Source organism: Myxine glutinosa, chromosome 2 (assembly GCF_964187855.1).
Source record: "Myxine glutinosa chromosome 2, kmMyxGlut1.1, whole genome shotgun sequence".
Taxonomy (NCBI): Eukaryota; Metazoa; Chordata; class Myxini; order Myxiniformes; family Myxinidae; genus Myxine; species Myxine glutinosa.
Genome location: NC_136262.1, coordinates 96,134,266 through 96,161,688, shown reverse-complemented (window position 1 = coordinate 96,161,688; position 27,423 = coordinate 96,134,266). Strand labels below are relative to the sequence as shown.

At 47.4% G+C, this 27,423-nt stretch overlaps 1 protein-coding gene across 4 annotated transcripts in view; it reads right to left on the bottom strand.

Moving 5' to 3' along the window:
- Nucleotides 1–4,486: 4,486 nt before the first annotated feature.
- The window catches only part of LOC137421555 (mucolipin-3-like), a 64,220-nt gene continuing 41,283 nt past the window's right edge, over nt 4,487–27,423 (bottom strand). For all 4 annotated transcript variants that reach the window (XM_068107731.2, XM_068107728.2, XM_068107730.2 and 1 more), the window contains exons 12-14: nt 18,261–18,467; nt 10,405–10,552; nt 4,487–5,454 (exon numbers count right to left, since the gene is read on the bottom strand). In XM_068107731.2, the coding sequence (XP_067963832.1) occupies nt 5,453–5,454; nt 10,405–10,552; nt 18,261–18,467 (357 nt within the window). In that variant the 3' untranslated portion in view covers nt 4,487–5,452. The remainder of the gene's footprint in view (nt 5,455–10,404; nt 10,553–18,260; nt 18,468–27,423) is intronic.

Here is a 27,423-nt window from a genome sequence, read left to right as displayed (position 1 = left end):
CCATGATCTTTCCTGGGAAAACCACATTTCAAATCTGATCTCCAAAGCCAGTCGCCGACTGGGCATCCTCAGTCGTGCGAAGTCCTTCCTTGGCACACCTGAGCTCCTCACCACATACAAGGCTTTCATCCGCAGCTCAATGGAATACTGCTCTCCCCTCTGGGCTGGCGCTCTTGCCTCACACCTAGCTTAGCTTCACGCTGTTGAAACCAAAGCATTCAGAATCATTGGACTCTCCCACGATGAAGCTAACTCCAAGGGCCTTTCACTCACTCACCGCAGGCAGGTTGGTGGTCTTTCTGTCTTCTACCGACCCCTCTCTGGCCGAGCCCCCCCAGCCCTGTCTGTGCTCTGTCCCGCAAATAATAATAATAATACATTTATTTTGTATAGCGCTTTTCAAGAAACCCAAAGACGCTTTGACATAGTACGTAAAACAAAGACAAAAAAAGACAAAAATACATAATTAAATAACCAAACAGAAAGAAAGGAGAAGGAGAAGAGACGGTCAGGGGTTGAATGCGGTGTTGAACAGGTGGGTCTTGAGTGATGATTTGAATGTGGTGAGTGAGGAGGAGTCTCTGATGGTTTGAGGTAGCGAGTTCCAGAGTGTGTGAGCGGCGATGGAGAAGGCCCTGTCCCCCCAGGATCTGAGTTTGGTCCGGATGAGGGGGGGGGGGGGACAGGAGGTTGGCAGCAGCAGAGCGGAGGGTGTGGGTGGGAGTGTGTCTGGGCAGGTCACTCAGGTAGGATGGGGCCAGGTTATGGAGGGCTTTGTAGGTCAGGAGGAGGATTTTGTACTGGATTCTCTGGGGGATGGGGAGCCAGTAGAGCTTGTGAAGGACAGGGGTGATGTGGTCCCAGGCTCGGGAGTGGGTGAGTAGACGGGCAGCGGAGTTCTGAATGTATTGGAGTTTATTGGTGATTGTTGAGGGTGAACCAAAGAGGAGGCTGTTGCAGTAGTCCAGACGGGAGGTGATGAAGGCGTGGATGAGGGTTTCTGCAGCCGTGGAGGAGAGGGATGGACGGAGACGGGCGATGTTTTTCAGGTGAAAGAAGGCTGTCTTTGTGATCTGTTTAGTGTGTTTGTCGAAGGAGAGGGTTTGGTCAAAGATGATGCCAAGATTCCGGATGTGAGGAGTTGGATACTGGGATACCGTCGATGTTGAGGGTGAAGTTGTGGGTGGATTTGGTGAGCGTTTTTGGTCCAATAATGATTATTTCGGATTTATCACAGTTTAGTTTGAGGAAGTTGATTTGAAGCCAGGATTTTATTTCAGTGATGCAGTTTGTCAGGATAGAGTGGGTGACGGTGGAAATTGACTTAGCGGAAATGAAAAGCTGGATGTCATCGGCAAAGCAGTGGAATTGGAGACCATGACGACGGATTAAGTGACCAAGGGGGAACAGGTACAGGATGAAGAGGAGGGGACCGAGAACTGAACCTTGGGGGACACCTTGGGGGAGGGGAGCGGTGGGGGATTTGCAGTTATTGATGGAGATGAACTGGTGCCTGTCAGAGAGGTATGATTTGATCCAAGAAAGGGCTGTGCCAGTGATGTTAAAGGTGGTTTCAAGTCGGGTAAGGAGGATGATGCGATTGATGGGGTCAAAGGCGGGGCTGAGGTCGAGAAGGCTGAGAATGTTGAGGTTACCGGCGTCGGAGGAGAGGAGAAGGTCGTTTGTGATTTTGAGGAGTGCAGTTTCCGTACTGTGGTTGAGGCGGAATCCGGATTGCAATGTTTCATGCAGGTTATTGGCAGAGAAGTGATGTTTGAGTTGAGTGGCTACAGCGCGTTCCAAAACTTTTGACAGAAAGGGTAGGTTGGAGATGGGTCTGAAGTTATTTGGGGTGTCAGGGTTGAGTCCAGGTTTTTTCAGAATGGGGGTGACAGCAGCGATTTTGAGGGATGGTGGGACGATGCCAGTAGACAGGGAGGAGTTTATCGTCTCGATAAAAATCGTCTAGGATTCCTACATTCCTACAGGTATTCCTACAGGTCGCACAATATCTGCCTGCGACCCTCTTCTGGTGAAACTGCCAAAATCTAGGCTCTCTGCTCACCTTCACTCTTTCATTCCTCTTTTCTCCCGCCTCTGGAACAAACTCCCTCACGCTCTTCAATCCCACTCCTCCCTCCAGGTCTTTAAAACAGCTGTTCACCACCCTCTCTTGTCTTCTCCCATCCAAAACCTTGATCTTTTCTACCCCCGTTAATTCACCCCAAATCCACTTTTCTGAAATACCGACTTGTTTCCTGGAAGTCCTCGCAGTGTCCCTGTTTTTAACGTCTCCCACCCCCACCCCCATTCCCACGCCTCCTCCCCCCACAGATCTCCCGATGTTCCTGCCCTCAAATGTTGTACTTGTGTGCTTCCCCCTCTCTCCCCATCTTGTCTACCGCTCCCTTTATTTTGCCTTATGTGTCCGTTTGTTTTTTTTGTCATTAATATTGGCTCTTACACGAGCCTCGATCTTGTATACCAATTTTTTTTTTTAATCTTGTACATCACTAATAACAAACAACAAGTCAAAATGAGTTTATAGTGGGGTGGCTTAGCCCAAATATTCAAAAGAATTGTGCATTTTGTGATACAAGCACCAAATTTGGCACAAATGTACATTAATATGTTGCGAACATTTTCAGATATTGGGCCACTTGAAATTCCGTAATTTTTTTTTTCAATTTTTTTCAAATTTCGTAATTTCAAATTTTTCGGGTGACACCGTCACAATTTCGGTCTTCGAGGCCGGCCGATAGGCAAAGTGTGACCGGAAGGGACGAGGTTCTCCTGACCACGTGGCCCTCGATCTGGGAAGCGAGAGGCGTTCCATTAGTGGACGCGCCCCTCACGCCCGACTTTTGGGCGGCCCCGGCAGGCCGTTTGTTTTGACGTTCCGTGACAGGCCCCGCACCCCCACCTCCGGGCCGACCGGAAGTTTGTGCTGAGTACATCATACCTGAACAACTCAGTGAGGCAGAACACAGCAGTGCACACCAGGGTGACCCCTTCAGTGCATAAACCAATTAACCTGTCCACTGCAGGGCATATAGAAATGAAGTTATTTTCTGCATATAATAATAATAATATAAGTTCAGTTCTATATAACAATTTCTGTTATCACCACTACCACTACAACTACTACAAGCTTTGTCTGGAATTTTGTGGACTAACAGACAGACATACAGACAAGCTGGGATCAAAACATTACCTCCTTCCACCATTGAGTGTAGAGGTAAACATCATGGAAATTATATCATGCCCTAGATTTAATTCATGCTTACCCGTGTATTTGCTTCACTGGTTCACAAGGTCTTTTGCATACATGTAATTCAGACTCTCGTCTTCATTGCTGACCACACAATGTTCGCAACATATTAATGTACATTTGTGCCAAATTTGGTGCTTGTATCACAAAATGCACAATTCTTTTGAATATTTGGGCTAAGCCGCCCCACTATATCGGCCGGCCTCGAAGACCGAAATTGTGACGGTGTCACCCGAAAAATTTGAAATTACGAAATTTGAAAAAAATTTGAAAAAAAAAATTACGGAATTTCAAGTGGCCCAATATCTGAAAATGTTCGCAACATATTAATGTACATTTGTGCCAAATTTGGTGCTTGTATCACAAAATGCACAACAGGTTTGCTATGCTGCTACACTATTAGTTAAATATTAGTATTCAGTGTGATGAACATTGAGAAAAATTAAGACAGCTTACATTTGTTATCACTTTGGTTATAGGAACTGTACCAATACATACTTTCAGTGGAGAACGACAGCGAGTTAAATACCAAAGATTGTCCTAACACAAAGATGTCGTTTCGCATTCTGCTCATTCACAAGTTAAAAAGAAAAACAATCATAAAAGTTATTGTTACTGAGAATTTCAATGTTTTAGGATTCTTCTACTATTGACTCGGTGGTTCCTATTTGAAGTGGAGCACTATTTAAAGGCCATCGAGATATTACCTTTCCTTGTCCTCAACCTTCCCCCAACCTGTCCCCAACCTTTCCTTGTCCTCAACCTAGCCCTGGTGTTGGCTTAGCGGTTAGGGTGCCGGCTTGGGATCCTAGGATCCTGGGTTCGAATCCCGGTCGATCGCTGAATTAATGCCAGGGGGGTTGACTCAGCCCGTCATCCTTCCGAGGTCGGCAAATTGAGTACCAGCTTGCTGGGATGAATGATCATGGTGTGTACACCGTATCCCTGCGCATCGTAAGAGCGTGACCAAGGGTTGGCGTCAGGAAGGGCATCCGGCCATAAAAACATTGCCTCAAACAGGGAACCATGATTGTCATGGGGCCCGCAAGGCTAACCCCTGCTCCAGCAGGGAAAATGGCCTTAAAACGATCATTCATTCATTTCATTCTTGTCCTCAACCTACCCCGACATGTAGTATGTTGGGGGAAAAGGAGCAGACAGTTTATGGTTAAAAGTGCTGAGCTTGTCATAGTTTTAAAGGCAGGTAAACATGGACACATTCTTAATTGGATGGTTTATTGCATTTGACTGGCCAGCAGAACAAACTCTGAAAGTAATAAAAAAATACGAGCTGACCAGGGTTAGTGAAGTGGTTACAATGCAAAACAGGCCCCTAGTTCAAATCCAAATATCCCCAATTCCACAATGATAGCACAGACATACCCCGTGTCAATGTGACACTTGCACCGACGTAACCACCAGCCCAAGGATCGTGCCAACCACACATTAATTGTTTTCATCCTTCATTTAAAGATTTTTTTCAGCATAAACACTTTATCACCATAAGCCTGACTGTTGTACTTTTGCCGAGCCTTCATAATGATGGCGTCGTCTACATTCTATGTTAAACCTGCTCGGCAGTTCATACATTCAAAGATATTGCATCCATTTTCACAAATCAAATGTTACGTGCAAATCTTATCACCCTGTGCAAGCGCTGGCCGTGTCAAAATGCCAAAAAAAATAAAATAAAATAATATATACACCGTATTTTTAAGCCAGCAGATGTGGGTGGAAATAACCATGAGCAGCAAATTTCCCTCCTCCTCCTCCTCCTCCTCCTCCTCCTCTACCCCACCACAAGGATTTTTTTTGTTAAAGATTACAATTTGTACAAAAGATGTAGCAATAAGAATGGGTGGAAAAAAATCACATCAACGACTGTACAGGAATTACACCGGCAACATCAGACTGTTTTATCCACCAGCAGTGATAAACCGAGTGATCGAGTGGAAGTGACAAGGATAAAGTTCTTTCTCCACACCATTTCACCCCGCCAGCTTCACTCGTGATAGTCATCCCACACGCTGTGTCTTTAATTGTATAAAATAATTAAGAAAATACGAATATCGTTAAAACTTAAGACATTCCATCCGAAGTCAGATTTGACTTCTTGCAAAAGTCAAGTGGCGATATTTTCTTTGTCGTCCTTTTGGTCAAGAACTTCCAGCACACTTCATTTCCTGCCAAACAAAACAACCAAAAGTATTACCTATAAAACGAGAGAAAATGGATGCACCGACCGGCAGTCACACGTGATTTTTTTGCAAGCACTTTCAGCATGCAAGTGACAAAGTCCATTACAAAACAAAAACAGATGACGCTGTAGTATTTGCCAAGGTTGATGAGCTCATTATCAAAACAGAATCTAGTTTCTAGGAAAAGAGTGGCAAATCATTAAGTCCATATCTTTATCAGCAAATAATTATTGTTCCTCCCACCCCCTGCAGATGGAGGAAATGTTGAGTTGGATCTTGGAGACGCGTGAAGCTGGAAGGTGTGAAAACATTTTGCTACCTCGGAGACATGCTGAATGGAGAAGGTGGATCAGACTCGGCAAAGGTTGCTAGAGTGAGATGTGCATGGAAGAAGTTTCGGGAACTGAGTGGCGTGCTGATGAGGAGAGTGTCGTTGAAGCTGAAAGGAAAGGTGTATGCTGCATGTGTGAGAAGTGTTATGATTTATGGGAGCGAGACATGGGTAATGAACGTAGAGCAGCAACGAAGGCTGGAAAGGGTGGAAATGCGAATGGTTCGGTGGATGTGTGGAGTATCGTTGAGAGAGAGGAAGACAAATGATGATTTGCGAAAGATGATGGGAATAGAGCCTGTGATTGATGCTGTGAAGAGGAACAGGTGGAGATGGTTTGGTCATGTGTTCAGGAAGGATGAAAGTGACTGGTTGAGAAGAGTGATGGAAATGAATGTAGAAGGAAGTAGAGGACGGGGAAGACCGAGAAAGACTTGGCTAAAGATGGTGGAAGAAGAAATGCGGGCAAGGGGGTTAACAAGGGGAGATGCAGAAAATAGGGCAAAATGGAGAAGATTGTCATGGGGACCGCAAGGGTAACCCCCACTCTAGCAGGGAAAATGGCCTTAAAATGCATGTTGTTGTTGTTGCCACCCCCCACCGCTGCGACAAGGTCCGACCGACCAACCGGTCATCCGACCATGCATGTTTGTGCACGCAGTATTTCAAAAACTGTTGTACGTTTAGTTTCATATTGCAGATATCTATTCCTCATGATACCATCTAAACCTGATTAGATCACGGCTGTGATTGGCTGAATTAGGTTGACATGGCAACCATCTTGATAACTTGCCTTGTGTACGTGACATTTTAAAAAAGTGTTCATGATTTAGCTTTTATATTACACAGATCTATTCCTCATACCACCCAAAAGGCAGGGGGGGGGGGGGGGGGGGGAATAGTATCAGCTCCTTGTTGATTAATAAAGTGATCTCGCCAAATTGAAAATTGTCTCATATTTAACAAATGGGAGTATAAAAAAAACAAAAAAAAAAGATTTGGGCTGTACTTCCTGTTATACGTTTGGGAATTTGGTGAAACTGAGCAAAAGTTTATTTCTATCAATAAAGCTCATAACAAAATTAATCATTTGACAATCTTAAGCTTTTAAGTGAAGGAGCAAAATGTATCGATATGGTAAAACAATTTTGTTTTGCACAGATTTTCATTGCACGTAAAAAGAAAGAAAAGGTGTTGTGTACCTCTTTTGGGTGGAGCTCACATTGGTTTACCAAGAAAGTTCAAAATTGCTCATTCTTAGACCATGCACACAGAAAACCGGTACAGGGTACAGGGTATCATTTTACGATCCCATTAACTTCCTCAAACGAATTTGACATTTGACTTTGACAAGATAATTATGATCGCAGACAGGTTGATGGCCTCTGTATTCTACCACCTGCTTTTTGGTCTTGCATCTTTTCGCCCTCTCTTGGCTCTGTCCTTCCCATGTTTCTGCAGGACACACTGTCTGCCAGTAACCCTCTTCTTGTTAAACTCTCACAATTCAGGCTCACTGATCACGTCCACCGATTTGTTCCTCTTTTCTGTCACTTGTGAAACCAACTTAACGAATCTGTTCAGTCACATTATTCTCCCCAAGGCTTCCAGACAGCTGTTCACCATTAGCTTAGGTCACCCCTCAGCCCCCCCCCCCCCCCCCCCCGCAATCCATACACATTTGACCTTGAAAATGACCTTCAAGGTCAAAATCCAGGGTGGCATCCACCCACATTTTTTTCCACATCCCCCAAGCAATTGATCCAGCATGGATGCCTGCTTTTAACAGGAAATGCCACCCAAAGATTTTTTTGTGTGACTTGGCTGGTCCACTATTCTAGGTTATTGTGTCCCTACTCCTTTCAATCACCTCTTTTCTTTGTTAGTTGTCGGTTGGTTTGTTCTTTTTGTGTTTCATCCCAGTTTTCCCTTTCCTCCTCTTGCTGTGTTTCATTCCGCTTGAGCGAAGCTTGTTCAACCAGATTTGTGATTCTCCCTGTCCCCTTGATATCACTCTCACTTCTACTCTGCTGTTGGTGTTTGCCCCATTCCATTTTGCTCTTGCTCTTCCATGAGCCTCGACCATAAATACCCCTCCCCCAAAAATTAAAACAAAAAACAATTACAGTGTAAAACTAGAATGGCACGTGGTAGAGCGCATACCTCTGTCAGGCTAACAGTTTATGTTTTGTAGCTCACCGATAGGTCAGATCTGCATCCGGACCTTAACCGAACTCTAATCGGCTTGCTCTTGTCACGTACCCAACTCATCCGGAAAGTTTCATCCGAATCCATCCGTAACGTTTTCAGATATCATGCTGCGTATCGTTTTTGGCCCGATCTCTCAATGATGAAGAATCGCTTTAAAATTCCAGTATCCGGATCTGGATCTTCACTGAAATCAAATAAATTCGGCAGTCACACAACCAGCCTTGTCCACCAAATTGTCTGAATCCACCCACAACTCTGAGATATCCTGCTCACAGACAGGTGGTGAAACATAACCTCGTCCAATTTTGGTGGCAGATGTAAAAATTATTCGAATTCCTCTTTAGTAAAACCATACCTGAATCCTGCTCCACAACATACCTAGCCACAGACCTCGTAATATAAATAAAATAAATAAATAAATAAATGATAAAATAAATAATAAAATAAATAAATGATAATCACCTAGTAACATTTTATATATATATATATATATATATACAGAATCGAGGCTCGTGAAAGAGCTAACATTTATTTCACAAACAAATCAAACGGACAAACAAATGAACATATGTCACCCACAGGGTGAACCGTATCTTGCCATTTGACCTTGACCTTAATAATTTCGTATGGTGAATAGTATGTCTTCATGACCAACGCACATGAAATATTGAAAGATTTTGATGAGAACTGAGGAAATAATTTTTTCATGAAAATTCCGTTTTTTCTCATGACGTCATCAAATGACGTCATAGCGTCAAACTGTTTACAGATCTGGGAAGCACTCATCAAGGGCATTCATATGAGGTATTACTCGATATGGTACCTACGATTTCAAAATTTGACCTTGGGGTCAATAATTTTCGACCTCCAGCGCTAACCATGAAGGTCAAGGCCGATCGCCACCAAAAACTAATCAGCTGAGCGCCGGACCATATACTAGATTCCCATGAAGTTTGGAGACGATCCGATCAAAGTTACTCAAAAAATTAGTGTTTCGTCGACCTCCATGATTGACCACAAAGTGACCTTGACCTTTGACCTTGACCTTCAAAATTGTGTGCTGAAGGGTATCTCTATAGGACTCTGATATGCGAAGTTACAGGAGTTTCCAATAATAACTGTGGTCTACAGAGTGACCTAAACAATGCGAACTAAAGCAATACAATATACATGAAAAGTGCAGTTTTTTCGTCATAACGCCGTCAAATGACGTCACATTGTCAAACTAGTTATATGTTTGGAAAGCACTCAACAAGGGCTTCAATTTGAGGTACTACTCGATATGGTAACTGAAACTTGAAAATTTTACCTTTTGGTCAAAATTGAATGACCTTCAAAATGACCTTGAAGGTCAAGGCCGATCGACACCAAAAACGAATCAACTGAGCGCCATACCACACCCTATATACCCACCAAGTTTGGAGATCATAAGATCAAAGTTACTCAAAAAATAAGGGTTTCGTAATTTGACCTTGGGGTCAATAATTTTCGACCTCCAGCGCTAACCATGAAGGTCAAGGCCGATCGCCACCAAAAACTAATCAGCTGAGCGCCGGACCATATACTAGATTCCCATGAAGTTTGGAGACGATCCGATCAAAGTTACTCAAAAAATAAGGGTTTCGTTGACCTCCATGATTGACCGCAAAGTGACCTTGACCTTTGACCTTGACCTTCAAAATTTTGTGTGCTGAAGGGTATCTCTATAGGACTCTGATATGCGAAGTTACAGGAGTTTCCAATAATAACTGTGGTCTACAGAGTGATCTAAACGTGAAAAAAAAATGATTAACCACAAACAAAAAAACAAACAAAAAAAAACAAACAAACAAACAAACAAACATACAAGCTGACTGATACATCTTGCAAAAACTTCGTTTTGGCAAGATAACAAACAAACAAACATACAAGCTGACTGATACATCTTGCAAAAACTTCGTTTTGGCAAGATAAATATATAAAAAGAGGGAGCGGTAGACAAGATGGGGAGAGAAGGGGAAGCACACAAACACAACATTTGAGAGCAGGGACATCGGGAGATGTGTGGGAGGGAGAGGGCTTGGGGGAGGAGGCGTGGGAAGGGGGGAAACTATGAAACTATGATCACTTTTGCAGCACTCAAACTTTGAACACGTTTAACGAGTTGTAGTATATGCCTAGAAACCATGTGCTTAAATATATTCAGTACAGGTGAACATTACACACAAATCAACGTGCACATTGTTGTATAAAATATATTTAATTCATAATCACTGCACACGAATGTTAAATCAATCCACAATTTGAAATAGTTATCACGTTCAATAAAGTGCATGCTGGGAGGGTTAGTGACGACATAAATCTGTTATAACCATCTGCAGAGCATAGAATTGGGGGCTTGTGTAGACACTTACAGTCAGAGGGATTTTGGCGGAAACAACAGCTGAGCAGGCTGCAGGCCGTCTCGCCGGTATCTGGCCCCGGAGCCATTGCACAAGGCCCCCCAGCAGCCAGGAACGTGTGAACCTCGGTACACCCAATCCCCCCCGTCTGCTGGTAGTGCTGCGGAGGAAGCACGAGAGAAAACGAGCTCGGTAGCTGTACAGTAACATGCTGTGAGCAATCTCCCTGTCTGCCAACTAAAAGCAGCTGCTAAAACAGGTGCTTGTGAAATCGGAGGTGATTTCCATTACATATCTAATCCAGGTGCACAAACACCGGGGCAGCCCCACAGGCAGGAATTAACTTCGGCAGTTACTCCAAACACCAATTTCTAAATACATTAGTGTTATTTATTTTAAACAGTGGCTGGAATGGAGAGTGGGCGAAGAAGGACATTTTCAGAGAGAACAAGAATGAAGAATCAGTACAAAGAAGGAAATAAAAGAAGTAGAAGTGAGGTCGAAACTATGTTGTGAATAACGTATCAGCACGTCTAATTTAACTCTTGTATTAAGAAAGATCATCTCGTCTAACAGTCCTGTGTTGTGTCTCGTGTATTCGTCTGCATGTCCAATGTCCATGTGTGTGTGGCAGCTCCATGACAAGCCTTGCTGCTTCCTTGCTTTTAATCATTTTCTGGATTTGCATTTCCCCAAAGTTCTACCTTCTCAATCATTCTGTTTTAGGAACAATTTCATAACTTTGATAAAATTGCAACAATATTAAGTTTTATAAAATGAGGTTTATATTACAATGGCAGCATCACTTCCGAGCCATCGAGCCGGGGTTCGAATCTCGGCCCAACTGTAAAAACTGCCAACCTGGTGTTACGGATTTATGTGAATTTATGTGAATTACTATTCAGGTCAATGCTTATTATTGTTTATTCTATTAAAGGTTGTTGTGGTTAAATGGTTAGAGGCGCTCTGGATAACAGGAGACCGGAAACGGGATGGTGAACCGGAAGAAAAGAAAAAGACAAGGTCCGGGAGAAGCGGCGATCTTCTTCTTCCTCGGCCAGCTCCGACACGAGCGGTGTCGATATTGATTAGCGTTGAGAACGCTGAGTTTGAAACGCCCGTCTGGCGAGAGGAGTTACCTGCGCGGGGTGATTGCCTGTTACGTGTCAGGTTGCTGGGGCTTCCTGGAAGGAACCAAGCGTCCGGCACTGTTCGCCTCGACGCCTCCGAGGGCGTGTACGGGTCGCACCTTGGGCCTCGCGCGCTTTGCGAGCCGGGCTTTGCTTTGCCCGCTTTGCTTTGCAAGGAGGTGTGCGCTGCCTCAGCTGTTCCCGGTACGTGACGTGCACATTTGGAGCACGTCAGCCAGGGGTCCGTTCAACCGCCCGTGTGCGGAGAAGTTGACCTTCACCTTGGTCTGGAGGGGCCCAGAGACATTGTGAGGGACAGTGACCATAGAGGGGTCGTGAGTGGGGAAAGGGGGGAAATATGAGATGGCCATCAGAGTAACATTGTTGATTGATTGTTGAGTGTGGTTGATTGATGGGGAATATATTATCCATTAATCCGGATCCTTGGTGTGGGGGTTTCTTATTGACTTGAATTGTTGTGTCTTTCATATTGATTGCGTTACGAAAGCGTATAAATCCGATATCTTTCTGGCGGGGTCCTCCCACGGTCCGGGGGTCACCAAGACCAGGTAGTTACCGGGAGGACCACGTAACAGACCTGTAAAAACTGCCAACCTGGTGTTTCACGTGCAGTGCGAAGCATCAGTGTGCGCCGTCCATCGGATGCTTCTGCCAGCAGCGGTTGTTGGTGGATTCCAAAGATCCCACGGTGTCTTTCACCAAGATTCCACGGTGTCTTATCTACTTATTCATCGCCTATCACCTCCTCTAATTATTCCATTAAAGTACCGGGATTTTCAAACGATCAAACAAGAACTGTTCCATCACGTGTCTACAAAAAAAAAAAATCTATCAATCTCCTCCATGTATTAATCTCCGATCTCGTATCTACTTATTAATCTCCCATCACCTCCATGTATTAATCTCCGATCTCGTATTAATTGCCTATCACCTCCATGTATTTTTTCTTTTGGACACAAGATCGAGGCTCGTGTAAGAGATAACATCAATCACAAAAAAAAAACAAAAAAAAAAACGGACACAAAACATACAATAAAGGGAGCGGGAGACAGGATGTGCAGAGAGAGGGAAGCACACAAGTACAACAGCAGAGAACAGGGACAACGGAAGATCTGTGGGAGGGAGAGGGCTTGGATGGGGGATGGGTAGGTGGGTTGGTGGGGGTGGGGGAGGGAGAGGTAAAAAACACATGGACACTGCTAGAACTTCCAGGAGGTGAACAGCTGTTTTAAAGACCTGGAGGGAGGAGTGGGATTGAAGAGAGTGAGGGAGTTTGTTCCAGAGGCAGGAGAAAAGAGGAATGAAGGAGTGAAGGTGAGCAGAGAGTCTTGATTTTGGCAGTTTCACCAGAAGAGGGTTGCAGGCAGATCTTGTGCAAACTGTAGGCATATTTGGGGGACAGAGCACAGAGAGAGCTGGGGGAGCAAGGCCGGATAGGAGTCGGTAGGAGACAGAAAGACCACCAAGCTGCCTGCGGTGAGCGAGTGAAAGGCCCTAGGAGTTATCTTCATCGCGGGAGATTCCAATGATTCTGAAAGCTTTGGTTTCAACAGCGTGAAGACGAGCTAGGTGTGAGGCAGGAGAACCGGCCCAGAGGGGAGAACAGTATTTAATTGAGCTGCGGATGAAAGCCTTGTATGTGGTGAGGAGCTCAGGTGTGCCAAGGAAGGACTTCGCATGACGGAGGATGCCCAGCCGGCAACTGGCTTTGGAGGCCATCTTAGAAATGGGGTTTTCCCAAGAAATATCATGGCAGAAAGTGAGACCCAAAAGCTTGAGTGACAGAACTTATTGCAGAGAATTGTTCAGAAAGTAGATGGAAGGGTTGTCCAGTTGGGTCTTTTCGGAGAGACATAGTAAGAGTGAGAGATTTGTCAGGATTGAAAGACATGTTCCACTTGTTTGACCAGTCTGTGACTTTGTCCAGGTCTGCAGAGAGTGAGGAGGCTGCAGGCTGCCAATCTGAGGGACGAGGAATGGAGCGGCAGAGAGTGGAGTCATCAGCAAAGAGATAGAGAGGATTTTCAAGAGTCAGAGAGATCATTGTTGAAGACCAGAAAAAGCACAGGGCCCAGAACACTGCCTTGGGGAACTCCAGCCAGAACAGGCAGGGGCGATGAGAGAAATCCATTCAGGGCCACACGTTGACTATAACCAGAGAGGAAGTCCACAAGCCATGCGTGGAGATTTCCATGGATACCATAGGAGGAGAGTTTGGTGAGCAGAGCGGGGTGCCAGACCGTATCGAAGGCACGTGATATGTCAAGGGAGGCAGCTCTAATTTCCTGTTTGGCATTATGGACCTCCATTAATTTATTGAGACAGCAGAAGCAGCATGTCCAAAGACACCTGGTCTGAAACCAAATTGATGATGAGCGATCAAGCCCTTGGAGAAGAGGAAAGATTTGATATCTGAAGCAATGATGGATTCCATGATTTTGCTGATAATTGGGAGAAGGCCGATTGGTCTGTAGTTGCAAGGATCTGTTTTTGCACCTTTTTTGTGTAAAGCGGTAATGTTGGCTGATTTCCAAGCTGATGGCAGATGACCTTGAGCAAAAGAGAGGGTGAAGAGAACAGAGAGAGGGTGTGAAAGAGGGACAGAGCAGGATTTTAGGACATGTGGGATGATGCCATCAGGTCCAGTTGCAGAATCAGAGTCGAGGTTTGACAAACTTCTCCACCTTATCAGGAGAGAAGGACACCAAATCCGGGAGCAGCTGGGTTTGACTGGGTAAGGTGGGTACATAGATAGACGGGTTTGGGACACAATATTTTGAGGCAAACACAGAGTTGAGGCATTCAGCTTTTTGACGTGCGGAGTCAGCTGTGTATCCATTTGAGGTAAGGGAGAGGATGGAAGGGGAACAAACACCAGAAACAGATTTGACCAGACATCACCAGGATTTGGAGGAGGGAGACAGGTTTGAGAGTTCAATCTTGAGAGTAGAGAGATATTGTTTCCTGGCTCTCCTGAGGGTGGACACACTTGTTCCGGGCTTTGTGAAAGGAAATGAGATTTCCTTCCATTGGATTTGCCTTCCAAGAGGCGAAGGCAAGTTGTTTCAGGGAAACTGCCTCACCACAAGATTCCCTGTACCATGGATGGGAGGAAGGGTATGACAACTGAAGACGAGATGGGATAAATCTGTGCATGAGAGAGAGCAATTTACTTTGGAAGAATTCCCAGGATGAGTTGATGTCAGAGGCAGTAGAGATGGGAGACCAGTCCAGATGATTGATGGCTGCTTGAATACCGTGCCAGTCAGCCTGAGTGAAATGCCAGACTCGTCGACGCTGAGGAGGCTCTCTGAGAATGGCCAGAGCGATGTCCACTTTAACAAGCAAATGATCAGATGAACCGATTGGAGCAAAATAAGAGCAGCAGACATTTTCAGGGAAGTTGGTCATAACCAAGTCCAAAAGAGAAGATGCTCCGTTGACTGAGATCCGGGTCGGGAAATTGACGGATTGTGTCAGTCCCAATGAGTCGCAGAAGTCCTTTGCTGAGGAGCCATGGTTGGTGTGAGAAGTACCCACACCCAGCCAACTGGCATGGTGACAATTGAAATCACCACATATGAGGAAGAGAGAGTTGGGATGAGTAGATAGAAGTTGGTCCATGTTATCAGACAGCAAAATGTAAATGGAGTCATCACTGTTTGGTGGACGGTACAACCCACATATGAAAAAAAAGATGGGAGCGAAGGGGAAGCCGTAGCAAGAGGTACTCCTGGGGGTGAGGTGGAGAGAGGGCAGTGCAGGGAGAGTGAGGAAGAGAGTTTTTGATAAAGATAGCTACCCCACCTCCAGGATGAGGCTCAGGTCTATCATGCCGGAGGAGGGAGTAACCAGGGAGAGATATAAAGGAATCAGAGACATCATGAAGGAGGAAAGTTTCTGTTAAGCAGATTATGTCTGGGTTGTCAGAAGCAACCTGTATGGAGAGATCAGTCAAGTTTGAGCGAAGGCCCCGGATGTTTGAGGTCCATACCGTTAATGAAGGGGGAGCATGGGATACAGAACAGGGGGGGGGGGGGGCGGAGGGGAGGTGTAGGGTAAGATGTGGAAGAGGAGGAGGAGGTAGGGAGAGCTGTTGATAGTGTGTCAGAGATTTCAGAATAGCTAGGAGGAAGGGACGGACAAAAGGTTTGATGGTGATTGGGTGAGGCACAGTGAGGTGTTATTTGAGGGGGGGGGGGGGCAGAGCGAGGCAGAAGGTTGGGGGAGATGGCGGTGAGAGTTGGAAGGGGGAAGAAGCGGAGAGGATGCTTTGAGGAGGAGGTGAGAGGGGGGAATTGGAGAAAAAAGGAGGGTGGGGAGATTTGAAGGGGAGGGCTGAGGGGGGAGTTTGGGGGGAGGGTTGAGGGGGAGTTTCGGAGAGGAGGGTCGAGGCGGGAGTTTAGGAGGGAAGGGGTGAGTTTGGATTTTATAAAGTGTTGGACGATTTATGGAAAACGAACATTTATTGCAAAATGAGTTTGTTGTGATTTTCGAGTCAGAGATCCGTTTGAATACGTTGGAGGAGGTGTGAATGCAGGTGAGTTTAGGGAATGTAGGAAGGAAGAATTGTAAGAGATGGAATTTTTATTTGAAATAATCTATCTCCTATCTCTTATTAATCTCCTATCACCTCCATGTATTAATCTCCTTTCTCTTATCTACTTATTTAAATCCCTCATGTATTAATCTCCTAATTAAACTGCTATCATCCGCCTTATCGAGCCTCCACTTGGACTAGAATATTGTCACCGGATGAGACATTCGGTTTTCTCCAAATAATATGGAGCTTGTCCAAAGCTCAATGTCCAAAGAATCAATTTCAAACGTTACAAGGCTCAACTGAAACCCAGGTAAGCCTCTTATTCAATTTATCGCTCATTATTCATTTCCTCGATACGAAGCACATTCGTGGTCTTCTGAAAACAGGGATAAAGCTTTCTACAACACTGAATATTTGTTCCTCAATGTATATCCATACCCAGAGAATCCCTAACCTGTTGAGATTTGCTCCGACCTGTTTTTCATGACTAGCAATACCCGCTCCCTCCGGGAGTGAAATATGGTGTCGACACCCCCTCCCTTAGGCAGGGATTGGTGGTTAAATCACTTTCACTATTCCACGTGTGCAGGAGGAAATTGCAAATCTTTGTTCTGACCAGTTTTTTTAAAATGGTATCAGAAATATCAATTTGCTATGAATGGCATTCACTTAAAGGGGAAATGCAACCTATTTCCTTTTTTTAAAGTGCTTCATCTATATGGAAAGAAAACTGAAAATTGGAGGAAAAACAAACAAGTAGCTCCCAGTTCATATATTAAAAAGTTTCACATTATGTACTAAATGGTATATGCACATCATTCACTTGAAAAAAAAACCAAAAAAAAAAACCTTTAGAGGCCATTTTTCCCTGCAAGCGGGGGTTGGCCTTTTTCGGGGACCGTGGTTGTTGTTGTTTTTTGGTCCCCTTTTTGAAGCAATGTTTTACGGCCGGATGCCCTTCCTGCCGCCAACCCTTTTTGTCGCCTTTTTACGACAAACAGGGAATTACCAGTGAACTGGTACTCAATTAGCCGACCTCGGAAGGATGACAGGCTGAGTCAACCCCCCTGGCGTTAATTCAGCGATCGACCGGGATTCGAACCCAGGATCCTAGGATCCGAAGCCGGCACCCTAGCCGCTCGCCCAACACCAGCTTGAAAAATGAAAACAAAACCTTGGCTGCAATTATATGTTTGCTGGCTATCGTGCGTTTACGTGAAGGATTCTACACTTGAAAGCAGAATTTTGGTGTTTGCACCAATATGAACCTCGTATTCATTTTGGGGAGTTATTCCCTTCCATGTCCAGTTACAGACGATGCAGAACACCATTTGTCCTGAGGATGATATTTCAGTCATTTTATGCAGATGCACTTGTACTTTCTTATTATTATTATTTTTTTTTTAATATCCATGTGATGGATTCAGCAACATTTGCCACAGTTTAAAAGCCATGATAGCATATTTAACAACACACCTTTACAACACAAGCAAAAGGTTAAGGCCACTTGACCCATTCCTGTACCATATTAACCCTATCCCAGAATACACATCACACCAAACATAGTGCCAATGATAAGCTTATTACAAGCGGGGACTAATTGAAGTACAGGAACTACCTTTCACTTTGGCCAATTACATACCTACAACTGCAATGTGTATTTTTGTGGTAGTCATCATCATCCTGATCACCACCACCAATTAATATGCAGCCTGTGGGTGCTGGTTGCATCATTGCCAGGAGTGCGGCTGTGCCACCGATGCAGTGCCCCCCGTTTCCAGTAGGCTGGTACTCATTTTGCCGACTTCGGAAGGATGACAAGCCGAGTCAACCCATCTGGTGTTATTTAGCGGCATGACAGGGGCTCGACCTCAAGACCCTGAGATTACAAGCCAGCCACCTTAACCAATAAGCCAGCACCAGGCTTATTTGTGGAATTGGTTTTCCATACTTGGATTACTCTTGACCTTATTGGAATGAAGTCTAAATTCTGATTCATAGTCTTCAATATCCGAGTCCATTATGCTAAGAAATTATTAGAATAACAAATAAAAGGTCATTTATTTTAGTCGTTAAAGTTACAAAAAGAAAAATAATGAAAAGTGGTCAAAATAAAAATACATGGGAAGAATGAGCAGATGTTGCATGGATAAGACCGAGGTAGGCTGGTGCACCTTTATACACTCGTAGGTTTCGGTGATAAGTGCAATGAAGACACTGAGGATCATGTATATGAAGAGGCTGATGAACGTGTAAAGGTAAACTTGGCTGAAGATCCACACCAGGTAAACCTTCCCTTTGATCTCCGTAAATGTTGCGAACATGTCGTCCCCGTTTATGAGCGAGAAGAGGCACTCCGATGCCATAACGAGTGTGCGGAACTGTCAAAGACACACACACACACACACACACACACACACACACACACACACACACACACACACACACACACACACACACACACACACACACACACACACACACACACACACACACACACACACACACACACGTCTTATGGGAAAGCAAGCAAAGACTTTCACTGCAGTTTTCATTTGAAAGAATCAAATACAACTCATGAAATTAAATACAGAATATACTGCCAATTGGCAAATGGAACACAAAACTAGACCCAGACTTCAAAAAAAGTTACACATACGAGACCAAGCAGTTTCATTTGTAATATTATATATATATATAAATGAAATATCACCCATCCCATCTCTATAACGAACAGCAAAGTAACCCACAATCAATTCAGCAAAACACGTGAGAGATAGTGGGAACATTCTTTCCTACAATATGATCTTTAATTGTACCAGTCGAATGCACATGCCATTTGTAAACCTCCAGAGCAACAAAGTAAGAAAGCATGACAAAGTGGGCGAAGGGAGACAGCCAAAAGTATATTTTATTGACCATATGAATGCACGCAGCGTGCCCTTCTGTCATGGGACAATGCCACACCATGACGTTTCATTCACACTTTTGACTGGTGAGTAGACCCTTCAATGAATACTTTATACCCTAACATTTGACTCTAGTATATTAAAAGTGCTAAAAATACATTTCTTAATGATTTAAATATTGAACTTAAAATTTGAAACGAATTGTATACGCGAAGGGCACTCAGTAGAGAGTATACCTCCGCCAGGCTGAACAGTATACGTTTTGTATCCTACTGATAGTCCAGATCTGGATTCGGACCTGAACCAAAAGCTAATCAGCTTGTTCTTGTCACTTTTTATTTTTTTGGGATACAGAATCGAGGCTCGTGTATAAGCGCTAATACATTGAACATGAAAACATGCACAGATACATAAAACATGCAATGAAGGGAGCGGGAGACGCAGGAGAGAGGGAAACTTACCCAACATGTCCAACAAGTTTTGTCATAATTTGTCCACAACTTTTTGAAATATCATGCTACATATCGTTTTTGGTCCTCTCTCAATGGTGAAGAATCACTTATATATAATAAATAAATAAATAAAATAACATTTTCGGATCCGGATTTGGATCTTCACCAAAATGTTATCGATTAGCCTTTGGCACACACCCATCCTGTCCACCAAGTTTCGTCTGAATCCGTCCATAATCTTTTTGAAATATTATGCTATATATTGGTTTTAGACCCACCTCTCAATGGTGAAAAATCACTTTCAAAATTATCAAATCCAGATTCATGTCTGGATCTTAATCAAAATCTCATCATTTTGTCCTCGTCATATACCCAACCTCTCCACCAAATTTCTTCCAAATCCGTCCATAACGCGAGATAGCCCGTTCACATGCAGACAGACAGATAGGGGTGAAAACATAACCTCCATCCACCTTTGGTGGCAGAGGTAATAAAAGTCAAAAATAATTCCATGTCTATTCCCTTGTACCTCACATGGGTATGGTTGGAACAAAATACATAGGGAGCGATTGTCCTGGCAAGTGGTTATGATCCCAACCATTGGTCGAACAGAGTTCTGACAACCAATAAAACATTTACCATTGTAGCGGCTGCCGCTGGGTGTTCACAATCGCCTTGCACCTATCAAGGACGCGGAGCGATCACCATGCCGGGCTCGTCCAGGACGCCCGGGCAGGCTCGCCCTCAACTTGCCAGGCCGCAGCCAGGACGCTGGGCCACGCCCCCTGGCGCCGGGCCTGGGCAAACCCCCTGGGTTAATAGATATATATTGCTGACCGATAAACGGGTTTTCAGAGTGCCTGAGTGTTTGATTTCAAAAAAGCAACTCAGATGAATTCCAGCTTTTTGTCGCGTCCATTCTTCCGATCGACGTGGGAGCCCCAGCTCCTTCATTGGTGACCTATCGACATGGACACGGCAGTCGCCCTTAAACTGCCTACCTTCTGGGAGGCTCACGCGGCGGTTTGGTTCGCACAGGCGGAGTCCCTGTTCGCCCTGCGAGGCATCACGGCCGACGACACCCGCTTCCACCATGTGGTAGCTGCGCTCGGGTCGGCTACCGCGGCCCGCGCCCTGAGCCTCCTCGAAAGCCCGCCAGCCGCTGACAAATACGGCGCGATTAAGAAGCTTCTCCTCGATGCTTTCGCCCTCCCATCGGCGGAACGCGCACGGCGCCTGCTCGAACTGCCTGAGCTCGGCGACACGCGCCCTTCCGAGCGAATGGACTACATGCTTTCACTGCTCGGCGAGCACTCTCCGGCATTCCTGTTCCGGGAGCTGTTCCTCCGTCAGCTGCCTAACCCGGTACGCCTCGCCCTGGCAAGCACGACGATCACAGATCCCCGGGCCCTTGCCAGAGAAGCCGACAAGATCTCCGCTGCAGGACGGCGCATCGCAGCGGCGACATGGGACCCACCGCCGTCCGACGCAACAACCATGGCGCCCGAGCACCCGGCATGGTCGACGGCCGAACTGCCGACGCAATTGGCGGCCGCTCTACCGTGCCGACCACCTCCAGCACGACGACCGAGGCCTCCACCCGACCAAGCGTGGTGTTACTATCATGCCAGGTTCGGACAAAAGGCCCGGACATGCCGACCCCCGTGCACCTTCGGCAGGCCGGGAAACGGCCGGGCCGGCGTTCATTACCAGCCATGAGCGCCGGCCACACGGGCAACTTACTGTTCATCACGGATAAAGCGTCCGGACGGCGCTTCCTGTGCGACACCGGCGCCCAACTGAGCGTCATACCCGCCTCTGACCAGGACAGGCAATCCGCGGTTTGCGGCCCCTCCTTGGTTGCGGCCAACGGATCGACTATCCGCACCTTCGGCCCGCGCAACGTCACCCTCTGCTTCGGCGGCCAACGCTTTGCTTGGACGTTTGTAACCGCCAACGTGCCCATGGCTCTGCTAGGCGCCGACTTCCTCTGCGCACACGGACTGCTGGTGGACGTCCAACGGCGTCGTTTAATCAACGCTGAAACCTTCAGCTCCCTGGTATGCACATTGAGCAGCTCCGCGCCGACCGAGTTGGCATGCACCGTCCCGGCGGCGAACGAGTTTGCTCGCCTGCTCACGGAGTTCCCGGCCCTCACGCGGCCGACGTTTTCGGCCGTCGCAGTACGGCATGGGATCGAGCACCACATACCAACCACGGGCCCGCCGGTCTACGCCAGGGCCCGCCGCCTCGACCCAGCCAAGCTCGCCGTAGCGAAGGCCGAATTCGACGCGTTGGAGCACCTCGGCATCGTGCGGCGCTCCGATAGCGCGTGGGCCTCGCCACTGCACATCGTGCCAAAGCCGGGGGGTGGATGGCGCCCGTGTGGCGACTACCGCCGTCTCAATGACGCTACCACCCCCGACAGGTACCCGATCCCGCATATCCAAGACTTCTCCGCCCGTCTGGCGGGACGGGTCATTTTTTCGAAAATTGATCTCATACGGGGATATCACCAGGTACCTGTCAGGGCGGCCGACGTCCCTAAAACGGCAGTCATCACGCCGTTCGGCTTATTCGAATTCTTGCGGATGCCGTTTGGTCTCAAGAACGCGGCTCAGGCGTTCCAGCGCTTGATGGACGGCGTGCTGCGTGACCTGCCGTTCCTTTTCGTTTACCTGGACGACATCCTCGTCGCCAGCACGTCCCGGGCCGAGCACCTCCTCCACCTCCGAACACTGTTCGGGCGCCTCAGCGAGCACGGCCTCATCGTCAACCCGGCCAAATGCCACTTCGGCACGACGGCCGTTGATTTTTTGGGCCACCACATCACCAAGAACGGGGCCGTGCCGCTGCCAACCAAGGTCGAGGCCATCACCACGTTCCCGCGTCCCCGCACCATAAAGGCCCTGCAGGAATTCCTGGGAATGGTGAATTTTTATCACCGCTTCGTGCCCCGCGCTGCTCAACTCATGCGGCCCCTCTACGAAGCCCTCCGGGGCAAGCCGGCCAAGCACGACATCGCCTGGTCCGCAGCAATGGATGCGGCCTTCCAACGCTCAAAGCGGGCCCTCGCCGACGCAACACTGCTCGCTCACCCGGTGCTCAACGCTCCCATCGCCCTCACCACGGATGCCTCCGACTACGCGGTGGGCGCCGTACATGAGCAATGGGTGAACGGGGTTTGGCAGCCACTCGCTTTTTTCAGCCGGCAGCTCCGGCCGAACGAGCTCAAATACAGCACGTTTGACCGGGAGCTCCTCGGTCTACACCTGGCCGTCCGCCATTTCCGCCACCTCCTGGAGGGCCGACCTTTCACGGCGTTCGTCGACCACAAGCCGTTGGTTTACGCCATGGCCAAGGTCACGGAGCCATGGTCGGCCCGCCAACAGCGCCACCTCTCCGCCGTGTCGGAGTTTACCACGGACATCCGGCACGTCGCCGGCAAAAACAACGCCGTGGCCGACTGTCTTTCCCGGGCCAGCGCGAACGCGGTCCACCTGGGCGTGGATTTTGCGCTTATGGCGGCGGACCAAACCACCGACACCACGGTGCAAGCCCTCCGGGCGGCGGACACGGGCCTCCGCCTGGCCGACATCCCCTGCGCGGACACTGTCCTGCTCTGCGACGTCTCCCAAGGCCAGCCTCGCCCCATCGTGCCCGTCACCTGGCAACGCCGCATCTTCGCCTCCCTCCACGGCCTTTCCCACCCGGGCCGGAAAGCTTCCCAGAAGCTGGTGTCGGCGCGTTTCGTCTGGCACGGCCTTCGTCGGGACGTCCGCGATTGGACCAGCACCTGCACGGCCTGCCAACGGGCCAAGGTCCACCGACACACCCAGGCCCCGCTGGCACCGTTCACCGTGCCCGAACGACGTTTCGACCACGTCAACGTGGATCTGGTGGGCCCCCTCCCCCCGTCACGGGGGTTCACACACCTGCTCACCATGGTGGACAGGACCACCAGGTGGCCGGAGGCCGTTCCCCTCGTCTCCACCACCACCGCCGACGTGGCGCAGGCTTTCATCGCCACCTGGGTCGCCCGCTTCGGCGCACCGGCGGACATCTCGTCAGACCGCGGACCACAGTTCACCTCCGAGCTGTGGGGCGCGGTCGCCCGCAACCTGGGGGTCAAGCTCCACCGTACTACGGCCTACCACCCCCAAGCAAACGGGTTGTGCGAGCGATTCCACCGCTCCATGAAGGCCGCGCTCATGGCCGGCCTTCAAGACGGCGGTTGGGCCGACCGGCTGCCGTGGGTCCTTTTGGGCCTTCGCACGGCCCCCAAGGAGGACCTCCAGGCATCCACCGCCGAGCTTGTCTATGGCCAGGTGCTACGCGTCCCGGGCGAATTCGTGCCCGACGCTACCAGTCCCTGGTCCGCAGCTCACCAGCGCTCGGACCTCCAGGAGGCCGCCCGACGGTTTGCCCCCGTGCCAACATCCCACCACGGTGACCCCCAGTCCTACGTCCCCCCAGCACTCCGCACAGCGGAGTATGTTTTTGTGCGTCACGACGCACATCGGTGGCCACTCCAGCCGCCGTACGACGGGCCCTTCCGGGTGCTGCGACGGGACGACAAGTCGTTCGTCATCGACATCGGCGGCAGGTCGGACCGGATTGCAGTGGACCGCCTCAAGCCGGCGCACGTGGACGTCGACCACCCACCACGGGTGGCCCTTCCACCGCGGCGAGGCCGCCCCCCGTCCACGGTGCCCCCCACTCGACCGCCCACCACCTCACCGGACCCCCTCCCACGACCCGCCAGGGGTCGCTTCGGCCGGGTCATCAGGACCCCCCTCAAATTGACCCTGCCGGTGCAAGTCGATTCTGGGGGGACGTGTGTAGCGGCTGCCGCTGGGTGTTCACAATCGCCTTGCACCTATCAAGGACGCGGAGCGATCACCATGCCGGGCTCGTCCAGGACGCCCGGGCAGGCCCGCGCTCAACTTGCCAGGCCTCGGTCGGGACGCCCGGGCATGCCCGGGCATGCCCGCCCTCAACTTGCCAGGCCGCAGCCAGGACGCTGGGCCACGCCCCCTGGCGCCGGGCCTGGGCAAACCCCCTGGGTTAATAGATATATATTGCTGACCGATAAACGGGTTTTCAGAGTGCCTGAGTGTTTGATTTCAATAAAGCAACTCAGATGAATTCCAGCTTTTTGTCGCGTCCATTCTTCCGATCGACGTGGGAGCCCCAGCTCCTTCACCATCATATTTTACGAGTTACCTTGTTTACCAAACTCAAGGAGTAATAGTTAAGTGTCTGTTCTGAGTCTGGGAGGTCGGCGGTTCCAACCCTGGCCAAAGTCATACTAAAGACTTGAAAAATGGTATGTGCTGCTTCCTTGCATGATCATCAGCATTTAAATGGACAAAGTATGGACAAAACCATATGTTGGCAACCATATTACAGGCTTTGATGAACCTAATGGCCTCTTCCTGCATTGAACGTCCTTGTAAGGGACATATTATATTACCATAAAGTGACTCACAGAAGCAACAAGTCCAGTTTCTTACCTTTTTGATTTTCTTTTTTATAGTCGAGGCTCATGGAAGAGCTCCAAAACAAAATGGATCAGGACACAAAATAACAAAAGGAAAAACAGGAGAAGGGGGGAAATGTTAACAGCAGAGCGGAGGGAGAAAATAGATCGAGATGGATAAATAAGGGGTGCAGGTAACGATGATGGTTAGCGGAGAACGCAAGAGGATGAACATAAGTACATTTTGAAGAGGGGTTGGGATGGTTTAACGGGTGTAGAAAAGATCAAGGTTTTGGATGGGTGACGATTTGAGATGATGGTGGTGAACAGCTGGCTTGAAGACCTGGAGGGAAGAATGAGATTGAAGAGAGTGTGGAAGGTGGTTCCACAGGTGGGGAAAAAAGAGGAACAAATGAGTGGAGGTGAGCAGTGGTTCAGGATTTTGGTAGTTTCACTAGGAGGGGGTTGCTGGTGAACCACGTGCGTCATGCAGATACCTGGGGTAGGAGGTGGGGGAAGGGCAAAGGACAGAGAGCGCATAGGAAGCAAGACCAGAAAGGGGCGGAAGAAGACAGAGTATCGAAAGCTCGAGATATGTCCAGAGCCCTGATCCATGTATCTGATCTATCTATCTATCTATCTATCTGATCCCTGATCTCATGTCTGATATTAAGGGCCTCCATCTATTGTTGGGAGAGTAGAAGCAGCATGTCCAAGGTGGAGTGATCAGGTCTGAATCTGAATTGATGATCTGAGATGAGGTCATTGGAGAATTGGAATGATTTTATGTCAACTGCGATGATGGATTTCATGACCTTGCTGATTAGAAGTAAGCGAATTGGTCTGTAGTTAAGGGAATCTGTTTTTGCACCTTTTTATGTAATGCTGTGCTGTTGGCTGACTTCTACGCAGATGGCAGATGACCTGTGGTAAAAATGACAGGGTGAAAAGGGCAGAGAGTGGAAGTGCAAGAGCAGCAGAGCAGGATTTTAGGACACGTGAGCTAATGCCATCCGGTCTGGTTGCAGAGTCAGAGTCGAGGGTTGCCAGAAACTTTTCCACCTTCTCAGGTGCAAACGACATACTTCAGTAACAGTTGGGTATGGCTGGGAAGGGTAGGCACAGAGATTGTGCAGATTACACTGATTTTGATGTCATGAACAATACTGGATTCTGCAAAAACAGTCTATAAAGCATACAGTTGGTAAAGCTATTCCTTCCTGGAAACAAGAAATGCAAGAGGATTATTATGCCTTCAGTTATTTTAAAATCCAGTTCCCACAATGACCAATCCACAATACTTTAAAGTTTGATAAGCTCGGAGCTAATGCATTTCACCTGCACGGGGTTGTGTGCGATAAGGATGTGGTATAGTGGTTAAACGAAAGGCTAGTTTTGGTTTTACAAAGATTTCGATAAAATTATAAAGTGCATATTCAAGGTCTGGGTTTGGTTCATATTCAATGTCTTGTATGAATATGAACTCTTTGTATGGAGTACCGCTAGCACATTCACATTTGAGCTGTCAAGTCTGGGTTTGGTTCTCAGCTGAATTTAAAGCTGGAGGATTGGTGCTTCACAAGCAAGGCATTGCATTACAAAGTGCACTATCCATCGGATATGCATTAAAAAAACAAGAAAGAGAAATCAGAGATTGCAGACCCTCGCCTGGACGTGTTTTTAGTGATTAAGGCTTTTGTGTTAAAACAAATATGGCGGCCGAACCGCATGACCGATGACATTCATTTTTTTTTTCTCCACCAAGTTATCCCGAGATGACGCTCAAGAAATTTCATCTTTATTGGATGAAGTTTTGTACTTGTCGAATTATGACGTCATAATGGAGGCACCTATGACATCATCATAAACATATGTTATTCCGCATGGTTTTTTTTTTTTACAATGAGCCAGGTCTCAATTTTTTCGATGCAGCACTTTCAGAGATAGAGATGCAAAGTTTTTCGGTTTTTCCAAGATGGCACCCATACCATGTGACCTATAAAGTCATAATAATCATTAAAATTTCGACATGATTTCATGATTTCTAATAATCTTTCTACATGCGCACCTATGGTGAAAATTTCCTGTCAACCGGACCAACAGTTGGAGAAAATCATATTTATTCTGTGCGGACAAACAAACAAACGAAAAATCACTCAGAGCGACACTTGGCAAAAGAGAACAAAATAGAATGGCACTCAGTCGAGCATCCTTTTGACCTCAAAAATAATTGGTGGTTGAATTCAGTTCACTGATATAAAAATTATATTCAAATTTCAAGTCAATCGGATGAAAATCGAGGATTTTAGAAATTTGAAGGAAAAGTGGTTAACACCTTAGGCCTATGTTGACCTTTTGGCCTATGCTGACCTCAAAAATAGTTGTTGGTTGAATTTCGTTCGCCGATATGAAAATCCTATTCAAATTTCAAGTCAATCGGATGAAAATTGAGGATTTTAGACATTTGAAAAAAAGTGGTTGACCTTTGGTCTAT